Source organism: Erithacus rubecula (assembly GCF_903797595.1).
Source record: "Erithacus rubecula genome assembly, chromosome: 4".
Taxonomy (NCBI): Eukaryota; Metazoa; Chordata; class Aves; order Passeriformes; family Muscicapidae; genus Erithacus; species Erithacus rubecula.
In genome coordinates, this window is record NC_136686.1 from 43,617,891 (window position 1) to 43,630,666 (window position 12,776).

At 35.3% G+C, this 12,776-nt stretch overlaps 1 protein-coding gene across 3 annotated transcripts in view; it reads right to left on the minus strand.

Annotated features, from left to right (window-relative positions):
• IMMP2L (inner mitochondrial membrane peptidase subunit 2) overlaps positions 1 to 12,776 on the minus strand; it is a 402,416-nt gene that overhangs the window by 383,120 nt on the left and 6,520 nt on the right. For all 3 annotated transcript variants that reach the window (XM_079303729.1, XM_079303728.1, XM_079303730.1), the window contains exon 2: positions 6,070 to 6,207. In XM_079303729.1, coding sequence (XP_079159855.1) covers positions 6,070 to 6,204 — 135 coding nt within the window. In that variant the 5' untranslated portion in view covers positions 6,205 to 6,207. The remainder of the gene's footprint in view (positions 1 to 6,069; positions 6,208 to 12,776) is intronic.

Sequence of the window (12,776 nt, forward strand, 5' to 3'; positions counted from 1 at the left end):
GAAGAGGCACTTACACTATAACTGGAACTAACACATAAACCACTGGACTTTCAATGCTGATAGTCCCCTCTCCAAACTGATGGCAGCTCTGATGAGTAAACCAACAGGGAGACTGAAATTAACTCTTCTCAACCCTAGAAATTACACAGTGTCGGATTTCATTCTATTGTTACTCAGTAAACTTTTCTCTCAAATAAAATGTAGTACTTAACTTCAAAAGCTATTTAGAAGTGCTGATTTCTCTACTACAGTTTCTCATTCATCATTGCTAAACAGATTGGTTAACATAGTTTAAGTGGGATTTGTAAAAAAAAACTGGTTTTCCAAGGTGCAAGAGGAAGCCATGTGGTAGGGTCCTCAGCTGGTCTAAGTAACAATAAACAATATGAGAGGTCATAAGTCAAAGAAAAAACGTGGTAGGAAAGGGGGAGGGATATGACATCCTATGTTTAGTTAAAGAACAAACAAGGCAGGTAACATTTTGGGCTACAGGCAAATTTCTAGTTAGGTAAATCAAGGGATCAAAGCAGATCACTTTAGCATCCATAGAGATAAGGTCCGAATCTAAGCTGTAAATACATTAACACTCTGCTGTTTTATTTACTAGACTCAATGCACTGCAAGAACCAGATAAATAAAAACCAGGAGTTAATTAGTAGTTATTTTATTATTCATTTTTAATCAGAATTTCCAGAATTATTTATCACCTTTACAGCATTTTCCACCAAAGGATCAAATATTTACATACAACTGACTTACATACAAATTCACAAACAATTCAGTCCTTCTCACCTTTGCCAAATGCAGATACATAGGGGCCAGAAGCATACAATGCTACTAAGTACAGAGTGGAGGCCAATCTCACAAAGCAGGAATCATGCCTATGACATTCTCACAAAATAAACTCCTTAGTACTCAAAGGTATCTGCCTTAAAAGGTCAAAAGAGAAGGATGAAACAAATAGAAACCTTAAACCATTGTTACAAAAGATAATGTCTCTCACAGTTGACACAGAAAATATCTAAATGAGTGTTCACACACTTCTTGCATCAAATAAACGTACATCAACTACATCTTACAGGGAAATACACCATGTAGTTACAGTAATGGCCTAGTTGGACTATCCTTGTTGGCTCCTATTTTTTTCTGCATTTAAACAAAGGAAATGCCTAAGAACTTAAACACATTTAGATGTTGCATAAGCTTTTTTAACTTAAAGCACTCTAAATGCATTTTTAACAATACCTGACCTCATTTTGACATACAAGGTGGATATCCAACTCATTACACATTAGAATTGTGTTTGAGAAAAATACAATGGTATAGGGTTCTTTTCCTTCTTTCTCACAAAAAAAAATCTGACAAATGTTCAGACAATAATACTATTTTGTTAGAAGAAACTGAAGGAAAACTATTCATTTACATCAACAATCTCTATTGTCTATTAAAATAATAGAAGGCTAAATCCTTCAGCAAGCCTTTCTCTACTGCAAATAACAAATTAAGCATACCCACAAGCATAACAACAAACAAGTATAGAAACAATACAACTTATTCCTCATGATATTTTAACTAGTAGTAAGGTTTCAGGTCTAGCAAAATCAAAGTACAGCTTCTGCAAAAAGAGTCAACAAATAGGATCACAAGGGCTTTTCATAAGAAACAGAATGACACAGCAGCTTCTTCCTTCTAGTCTGAAGCATTAACTTCTTTGCTCAAGTTCTTGGCATAAAAGCCTGCTACAAATGAGGCACACAGGTCTTAATTTAAACTGTGGTGCAGAAGCCACAAAACATTACTCTTTCCAATTACTAACTAATCTAATGCTAAAAGCATGCAAATTGAGATCCCCAGCCATATGATGAAGCCTCATAGGACATGAGGTTCCATAAGTACGAGGTAAAAACATGCCCTTTTGCTATAAATAATGATTAACTTGATAGTTGTTATGCTGCTAGTGAAGGTCACAACTTACTTGCTTGTAGCTTGGGGAACACAAAGAATATTCACATGAGATTACAGGCTTAGGTACAGTAATCCTAATAATAAAGTTAGGAGAAACTGCCACAGAATAATTACAACTGCTATTATGCATAATGGAATAGAACATTCATTAATGTTTGCTGCAGAAACACAAGTGCTTCATCAGAGATCGTTGGCCAGGCCATTTCCTATAATCCTTGGTATTGAACTGCTTGCAATAGAACTTGCATATAAAGCTGCACATACACTCATCTTCTATCCCACTATAAAACATTTGATTTAATGAATTTACAAATTTATATATCCATGAGGGGTTCCTTTTCCACATCTTTATGTATGAAGAGTTCATAATACCAGACAAGCAATGAAACTCAAAAATAATATAAAATCAATATCAAGATGCCTATAGGACAAACATTTAAAAGTATACAGCCTGCACTACAAGAAGTCACACAAAAAAGAAAAAAATAATCCACAACAAGCCATTAAAAAAATCTTATTGCCAGTTATTTGTATCACTTACATTTAATGTTGTAAAAAGACTACAACTCACTAGAAACCCACTATTACTAGAATGCTAGATAAGCACATCCATCTAAAATCCTAAGCAACAAAACTACCTGATGATTAAAACAACCCAGCAAATTTGGAAATTAAGGAGAAGGTAATGAAACTATTAAAACTGTTAAAATTATAAACTGCAATAGTTCGCTGTTATTCCCTATAGGTTAGAGTTAATACACATATACTGAAGACAGCACAAGTGAAATTACAACAAGTGGCTGAAAGCATTGACAAATACAAAATCAGCTTGAGACAAAAGAATACATGAAGCCTCTCTTAATTGATTGGGTCAGAAAAAAAGTTTATTTCCATTAGAAGCTTTATTCATATGCTTGCCAGAATGTCAAAAAAAGTGTTCCCATCATCAGTGACTACAAAGCAGCAGCAAGGCTGATCCAGAACAAAAGGAGAAAGTGTAGCAGGAGAAAGAAGGCACAGCAGAGAACAAGAGTAGGAGAGCAAGCATGACACAGAGAAACGTATTTCTTGCTTCTTGTCAAAACTTTTAATTTCAGGCTCAGCAGGAGCCAGAATTATGAGTAGGCAATGAATAGAGGTCTATTACAAACAAATCCTTGGGAATCTTACCAGGATATCAAATTGAGACAATAAGGTATCACTAGAAGTATGTGATTGAAGGATACATGCTGACTACAAACTGACTGAACTTCTGTCTTCCTCATACCTATGGCTTTCAGATATATTTGACATAGATCACTCTTCAAAGAGCACAGCTAACAGACAGAATTGCAACACAATCACTACTCCTTCAAGCTACTCTTAAAGAGAGGGATATATTCCTTATAATTCTGTCCCTGTGAGACTGGCTTAGATGTCTAATAAACCTCAGCAAGGAAATTAGTATCTTATTAAAAACACTAGGATTTTTTTTTTTCAGTCTGAAAAATGGCCATTTGCATAGATGTTTAAAACAAACCTCTATTTCAGAATAAAAACAGAGTTTTATATACACCAAGGTGTCAGTAAAATTATAAATGTCAGCTTTCAAGCTATCCATTTTTCAATCAACTGAGGGAATATTTAGTTAACAGACACAGCAAGGGAAAAGCTTCAATTTTAATAATCCAGTGAATATTCCCTTTGTCAAGTTGAATAAATCTAACCAAACAACTGTAGTGTTTTTCAAATCTTCCATGGATAAATCACAGTCAACCACATGCTCTTCAAGTGAGTAGAGAAGCAACACTCCAAAACAATACCAGAGCACTCTCAAACACTTGGGACTGACTTCAAAGGTAACATAAAACTGAGGTATTAACCAGAGGGGCACAATAGATGTGTGGAGAGGGAAATCTAAGGTTTTCTTTTCAGCTACTAAATCAAAACTATCAAGCACTAATGGATGTCAAACAGAACACTACATCAGAGGCAGAAAAGATCAAACTATGAATAGCAATGTGGTATGTTAAAAAAACCAACACCTCAGAATTTAAATGCTCAGGTCACACTCACTAGTAGCAAAAAAACCCAAAAAGCAGAAGCAAAGGCAGAAAGCCAAAACCAGAAAATCCAACATGAATCTGCATCTTGAATGCTCCATGTGACCCTAGACCTGTAGCCAAGGCAAAAAATAGAAAGATGGAATATCACAGCTAAGTCAGGATGGATGGGGCTGACAGCACCATCAGCCCTTTCACTTACATTGCTTACCAGTCTTAACTCTACACATTTTCATCTTCAGTCCTTGTTCTCATACAACTCTGAACTCAACATATTTTCTTCTACAGACCTTTTCTTTATACAGCACTAACTCTTTTTCTCAGAAGCCTCTCTGTTAATTCTGTACAACTGTCTCCTTACCTTACAGACCTCTTTTTTTTTAGTTTTGATTCCATTCCCTTATTAGCAACTTGTACTGATTCCCTTACCTATCAGCAGCTTCACACAGCTTTGGCTCCTTCTTTCAATCTGCATGGCTGGCTACCCCAAGCTTTCCCTCTCCCAGCTGCCTAACCCTGGACTGTCCCTCATACAACATTATCTTACCTTATCTGGCCCTTACACAACCACATGGCCCTTGGGTCCTCTCACCACAGCCAGCAGCCTTCCAAGCTCTCTGTACCTCCAACTACAAATGCCTCTGACTGTTAGAAAGCTGGCCTATTCCTTTGTATCCTGAAAACTGATTGGCCAGGTACAGATGTTTACTTTTTGGTGATCAATACAGCTGTGAGTTGTTGGAGAAAATTCTCTCCTGCATTACCCTGTACTCATCTGGCTGATTTTGTATTTCTCTAGATGCTGTGCTATATATTTGAATTTCTCCTGTCTGAAGATAGTAAAAAGATAACAAAACTATTTTTCAGAGTTTTCCCTTCCTCTCCTTTTCAGTGCAAATTTCTGGCTCAGCAAATGCAAGCTCTGAGATACTCCTCTCTTTCACTGGTCATCTTTCCATAAAAAAGGCAAAGATAGCTTACATTACACCTAGCTTTTGGCCTTGGATTGTAGAATTACTGCAGTAAGCTGATTTTACTTTCATTTCTGTTCTTGATGTGAGAGCTGCCTGCTGAGGTTTCTTGACAGAGTTTAAACATCAGATTACAGACTGCCACAAAAGACACAATGTCATCTTGCCATCTCCTCCTCCCCACCACCTGCTTTTTAGAACATTAAACATAAATCAGCCAAGTGCAGGTTCAAGACTGAATTTTCTAGCCCACGTGTAAATTCTGCATAATTCAAACTCCAGCAGCTGGCCTTGATTGCTGCAAAACCTCTCTTCAAGATTCTGAGCTTATTAAGCCAATCAGAAAAGAGAGCTTGACATCCAAGAATCAAATCCTTACTCTCTGCTAATTGGAATGTTGCAACATTGGAACAAAAAACATCATAGTTATGAGTGGTGATGCATACCAATGTGCAGTGCATATGATTTAAAATGCAAAGGAACAATATGGAAATTTTCTATCTACATTAAAATATAGCTTCTTCAAAAACCAGTGTTCATGAGTATTTATTTATCATTTAAATGTTATCCTATTTATATTTACTTGCTTATGCTGTATAAACATTCCATATAACCAAACTAAAACAGTGAACTTGTACCTATTTCCTGATAAACATAAGCAATAATAGTAGGCTCATGCCACTTTCAGTTTTCTTCCCTGCAATGGTGCCAGGTCTGTTCATTAGTAAGAACAGTTTTGCCATACGATTACTATAATGTAGCTACTATATATTAATAAAGCCTCTTTGTGAGTCATTAATTGAATACCAAGAGACAAATTTGCTCCAAATATTTCTAAATTTTTAGGAAGATATCAAAACAATCTATCACTATTTCTCCATATATTTTCCTTTTAGTGACCCAGAATTTTGGGGAGTTTTGTTTTCAAAAATATTTTCTTTCACATCACAAAATATTTAATAAAGTAGAAATTAAACTATTCCATACTAAAATGTCATTCAATAGCAATTGAAATATTTTTTCACCTCGCTATTATCAGTGGAGAGCCACCTTTCAATTTCCTAACAGACAAAAAGTATTTCCAGCAATACCTGCATTGATGCTCCTTCCACTCTTGCGACACAGGCAACTCTGTCCAGGAAAGTCACAGTTACAGGAACAGCAACAAAGAAACCTTTAAAAAAGGCTTTAATGTATCTCTTCCCCAAACCCTGAGCCTGTGCCATAATCTGAAAAACATGAAGGAAAGAGAAAAATCGTTATACAACAAATTTTAAGTAACATCAACATGTAGCAATTAAACACAGCACAATTAGAAATAAATGCATTATCTGTTAGAGTCTCACAATACCCAGAGTGAAAAAAAATGAGTGTACACATGAGAATGAAAAAAAAAACCCAAACCAACAAACCAGAAATCTTCATCAGTTCTTAAATGTCTATTCTACAGAACAGAGCTTGATACTTCACATATACCCTTTAATTAATTTGAACATAGCTTATGATCCTGTACTAACAGAAGTACTGGACAAGAATGACTCAATGTAGCAGGTAAACAAGAAAAGTGATGCAACAAGACAAAATTTGATAATGCATTTTGGAAAAAAAGAAGCACTGCAAATAATTTTCTCTCCATACACTGCTATTTATTAATTTTTCACCCCCAAAGGTAGATTGTGATAAGCAAAGGAAAGCTATTTGCAACACATTATCTTCTCTTTATTAAATATTTTCACAAATGAAAATGCACAAATGCATGATTTCCACACTGGCATTAACTGCAAACGTAAAATCAGTTTAAATTGTCACATACATCATAGGAACACACCCTGTAACATAGGGTTAACATTGTGTTAAGACCCAATGACTCCTTGTTCACCACTCCATCACAAAGTTAAAAGCATGTTGGCAGACTAAGGCAGCCATGTAATGGCACATGGGATGATTTCACTCCAACTCCATGTATTATGCTATCTATTTATTTAGCCTTGGACCACAGAACATGCTTGGAAAACACCTACAAAGTGCACTAAAACACCAGCTGTTTGATTGTATTAGTCATACCTCTGAAAAGCAAGCTGAATGTCCAGGTACTGCTGCACAGACTCAAGCCTAATTCACATAACTGCAGTTTCAATATAAGAAATGTTGCCCTTCACCTATTGGAAATGTCTTTTTAAAGTCCTGCTTCCACCTAATGAATCCCTGGAAGATTAGCTTGTGTTTATACTCAAGAACATAGAGTTATTTTTCAATTAAAATAATGAAAACATAAATATATGCAGTTTCATTCAATCCTCTTACAAAGTATTTAAAATTTCACAATTTAATAATTTTTCTTTGTTGCATTTTAAGAAACATGGAAGTGATTAACTATTTGTATGCAGAATACAAGCTGATAACACTGATGAAATAGTACTGAAGGTAGTATATCTGTCATAGATAGAGCTTTGTATTTCCAAAAACCCTACAACTTAGAAAACTCAGTTCTACAAAGTAAGCCATCCGCATAGTCTTCACTAGAATTCTTTATAGATATTAATAGCTTTGCAATGACAAGAACTGTCTTCTAAGACTATGACTTCTGACATTCACCTTTGAAGGGTTTTAGTTATTTTTAAAATGGAAATATTTCATAATCTATAACTTGCTCATAAGTTTAAACTTTCACACTGTTTATAAATCAGTCATTTTCTTTCTGAATATTTTGTGCAAATATTTTCAATTTGCATCAACCACTTTTACAAATAATTTTAAATAGGTTGTGAAACAGAACAAAAACCTCACCATTTAAAGACAAAAGCTATAAGGACTTACTCTCAGATATCATTTAAGAACTTGTTATTAAAATCAACCCACCAAAAGAGACTATTGACTCAATCAGCAGAGCTTTACCTGTGGAAAATATGCCACAGAAAAATAAAATCTCTAAAAATCAGGGGTTTGTCTACCTTCTGACTGCATCACTGCCTACACCTTAATTCCCTTCTCTCAACCTATTCACTTCAAACTGCATCTTGAGTTTTGTGGCTGAACTTGGCTTCTAAGGTTATGAGGTCTGGCATCTCAGACGTCCTCCACTCTAACAGCAATGTCAGCCACAAAACACCATTTTAAGACTTTAACTACAAATTCACCATGTTCTTTAGAGTAACTTGAGGAGGAAAACACTGTCTGATGCATGTGCTACAATATGGTTGATTTAGGAATAAATTTTAAAAATTCAGGAATCAAACAATTTTACTTTTTTAAAATTCCTCAGAGCCAAACCTCTTTTTCATTAATATTGAAACATGAATATTCATCCCATCCTTTCTACTAAATCCACACACAGCTTTTGTTAAAAACTTCTTGCAGAAGCCCCATGCTAGTATCTACAGAAAAATCTAGAATCTGAAAGAAGTAATTGGTCAGACAAACCATAGGAGACCAACCATATGCTTCCTAGAACTACAAGATAATTAATAGTGACGGAGAATCTAGAAGTCAGGTTAAAACTGCCAAGACAAAATGCTTCATTCTCAGTACACCATTTGGACAAGGCAGCACCAGCAGTATTTAACAGCTGTGGACAACACTGGGAATTAAAGTCCTACTTTTGTGGGTTTGAACACATGTAGCATTACACAGTGCAATAAAAAAAATAAAATAAAATAAAATTTAAAAAAGAGGGAAAAAGCACCAGCAGCATCCCTACAAACAATCAATTTGGAAAGGCACCAAAACCAACAACAGCTCACATGCTGAAGGATTTCTCTACTTGCCCTGAATTTTCTCCTCTTGGTAATTGATCAAACCACTGGTTCCATCTCCCCAAAACAATGAATCCTTAATTTATAATCATGTGCTACATTTTGAACTTTTCCTGGTTCCCCACCTCCCGCACCAAAGGACAGCTTTTCCCCATAATACAAACTGAGCCAGCCAGCAGAAGCCTCTCTTCCCAAAAGACAGAAAATATCTGCACACATATTTCAGACTATTTGAGAAGAATTATTTAAAAACAACCCATCTTTAACCTTAAATCCTTTCATATAGTGAAGCATTTTCAACACAAAGGAAAGTTACTAAATATCAGTATCTGACTTCACAGTGCACATATTTTTCCAGGTCTGTTTCATAAGCTTTCTCCTCTAAAAAAGCACAGACAAATAAATGCACATGCAGAGTTGCCATGTAACTGTTGACAAAATAGTTCAACACCCAACTCCCAGTGAATGGGAAGTTACCCCTCATTCTTTCCATATGAGGGGCTTCAAGTAGTCCTGCACTGCCACAGGAAGAGCTGGAACATAGGCAGCAGAAAGGCAATTTGCAGCACTACCTTCTACCAGTAACTGGACATGTGAATGGATAACCCTCAACTGACAAATACTGCTGGATTAAAAGGTGCAGTGTTGTATTTTCTAATATTTTGATGGTTGTAGGAGAAAAGAAGGAGAAAAAGTAGTGATAAGCATTTACTGCAGTCACAAGAGAGAATTTGGGGTGTAAAGGATATTACACAAAAATGACCCTTGGAATTAAGAGAGAAAATTCTAGTTGGAGTCGTGTTTTGGGGTTTTTTTTAATAAAGAAAACATAAGATGGCCATCACACTTGAAGATAATATTCTGCTCTTAGAGATTTCCAAAACATCTCTAGATTTTAAAAGTATCATGTTTCTGAAGTGAAATTCTGAAATACAGTGCAGTGTCTGGTTTATGATCACAGGTTTAAATGCATTATCAGTGAGGCAAGCAAAGCATTGTTTGCTGAAAAATATAATTTCCCTAACATGTATTTCTGGATCTCTGCCCAGTTTGACACCTTGAATAACATCAACAAGTCACAACACTTAAAAGATTCAGGAGGGGGGAAGAAACACTACCAAATACAAAAAAATAAACCAGAATAAAATATTTTAGAGATGCATACCCTTTTCAGCATCTGTAAGTTACACTTGGTTTAGGGACAAAAAACCACAGAATAATTCAGTAGAACTGACAAACTTCAAACCAACAACCTTGAAAACTCGTTTGAAATGGAAACATAGACAAGAAAAATCCAAGATCAAAAATGCTAGCATATAGCAGGTCAAAGCATTAAGAATTTCACATTGTGCAGCTCAGAGATTAAGGCAGATGGAGCACAGCATTATCCAGACTGAAGTATTTGGTGCACAAAAGGTCCAGGGATTATAATGAGCCTCTTGTGGCTACGACAACATATGGAGCAGAGATGCTATTTAGATAGGTCTCTATGTACAAAATGTTTATTTTTTCTTACACTTGCCTGCACATTAGAAGACACTGTTTATCAAACAGCCTGCAGAAAATCATCAAGTAATTCAGAAAGCCCCAGGTTACAATATATTTGCAAACCTAGGTACTTAAAAATTACCCACAGAAGTATGATAGGAAAAATAGCTGTAAAAACAAGGCATTAGCAGTCATCCACAAAGGAAACAGAATGGCCCCTGATGTGCTTCTACAAGAAGACATGTGAGGGAATGGGAAGGAGGGAATTACAACCTATATGCAAAACAACTGCCCCACCAAGACTGCTACATTAGTATGAAATAAACTATTTGATCTTGTTCAGGAATTAGTAACTAGAAAATATATAGCTCAATAATCCATTGAAACAACCAACCTCTCTGTCAATCAAAATATATGTTTTTTTCTATAATTCACACTAGAATTCGGCATCACACTAGAATTCAGGATATATGGTTTGAAAATAAAGGAGACTTTCCACCACAACACATGAATAAGACAAATTTTATTGTGTCCTATGAAACATAAAACTGAAGACAAAAGCTGTTGTTTTAGGACTGGTCTAACTTGAAGATGAGGTTATACCTGGCTTAACAATCACAATTACCAGGATACTCCACGATGTAAGAATTTGTGTGATCTTTTTAACACATTCTTTTTCTACAATCTTTCATGATACATGGCCAGAGCTAAATACTGCCATGCAGCCTGACTTTCATTTCCCATTTTAGTTGTACATTTCCATAACTTTTATATTACACTGATTACTGTAAGGGCACAAGTGTGCTGTGGTTTTAGTAGGTTAATTTCATTCATGTATATTTATCCAAGCACTAGTTTGGACATGATGGTGATGAATGCCACAGAAAAATCAAAATAGACTAGCCCATAAGTTTTCAGTAAAAATAATCAATACAGATCAGTGCATTTAAGTTTTCATTTAAAAATCCTATCTAGTTCCAGAAGGAGCTCTCATTTATCCTTCAATAAATTCAACTCTATCCTGATATTATTCCACCATAGTGGTAACATGGCTATACAATTAACGTATTGAAAAAACTCTGCACAGGTTTTACTCATCCTATTCCTCCATCATATTACTCTCCTTTTATCCCCTACCATACAGACATTAAAGAACACTCCTCTGTTGTGAGTCTGGAAATATCACAGGTCATGGAAACTACTGTGTTATCCAAGAAGCAAATCTTAACCTAATCTGCAGTTTCAGCAACTGCACATGTATGCTTTGCTGTTCTTTTTTCTTTTCTCTAAATTAGTCACTTTGTTCTGACACCCAGATATTTCACTTGTTCCACACTTTGCTATTTTAAATTCCATTTTGTACCATTTTCTCATGCCTTTACTTGAATTCAGCACTTACAATATCCATGTAATAGCTCCCAGCCCTATGAAATACATAGACTTTTTCCAGTATACCACAATATAGAAAACCAATAATAAAAATCCATTTTTCTAATCTTCTCAGTGATGTAACATACAGAGAAGTTCCCATAAGCAGACAAAACCAGATCAACCATAATAAGCTTTTAGCTCACAAACTACATAGAAAAGCTTAAAACAAAACAATCATCAACATAATCAGTCTCAGAATTGTTGCTGGGGGGGAAAAAACTGTGATTCTTCTTTTAATAAAATATTACTATATCCCATCACTGGGATCTGTGTCATGTACAAAGGCTTGGTTGATGTGTTGGTTTTAACCAGAAAGAAATTCCTATGGTTTATCCTTAAAAATTAATTTTGTGTTCCAAGTATACAAATTTTACCCTAATGGAGAATGTTGTATGTCCAAACAAAACATTTCACTCTTCAAATATAAGCAAAACTGGAAGAAAACACAGCTGTACACCAAAGTTACTCTCGGCAATCAAATTAACTAGTTCAGGATGGCAACTAATCAGCCGTCCTTCAGTTCTGACAAGTTGTTCAGGATTCCACTTTATACACACAAGCATCTAGAAAAGGAAGTAAAATTTCTAAAAACTAGCAATTGTTACAAATCAGATTTTTTTTCCCAGCACTTAAAACTTCAGATGTAATGAAATATCTTCCAAGTACTATCACACGGCGACTGGCAGAGTACCAGGTCTTCTAACATAAATGTTACAATATTTGGGCTTATTCATGTTCCTGCACCTTCAAAGAAACTAAAGATCATTAATATACACTGTAGATAAAGGAAAGTACTAAATTACATCAATTTTTGAAACTCACTTAAGAGAGCAACATAACACACGTTCAGCTTCTTGCAACTGAAAGTTGTATTGCTTTCAGCCAAAGGATTCAATGCCTGCAACCAAAATTAATTGTTTAAAACAATTTTAAGTGTCTTTGCAAACAACTACCAGCTGCTGCTATGTTTTGCTCTCCAGTAGACTTAATAAATGACGAGTTGCTTTGAAACTTACTGAATTTGTAAATTATATTTACAGTAAACAATTGTATAACCTTTGGATTTCAATGGATTTGTACATTCATCTAGTCAACTCTCTGGATTCTTTCAAGTGCTATAGAACTGT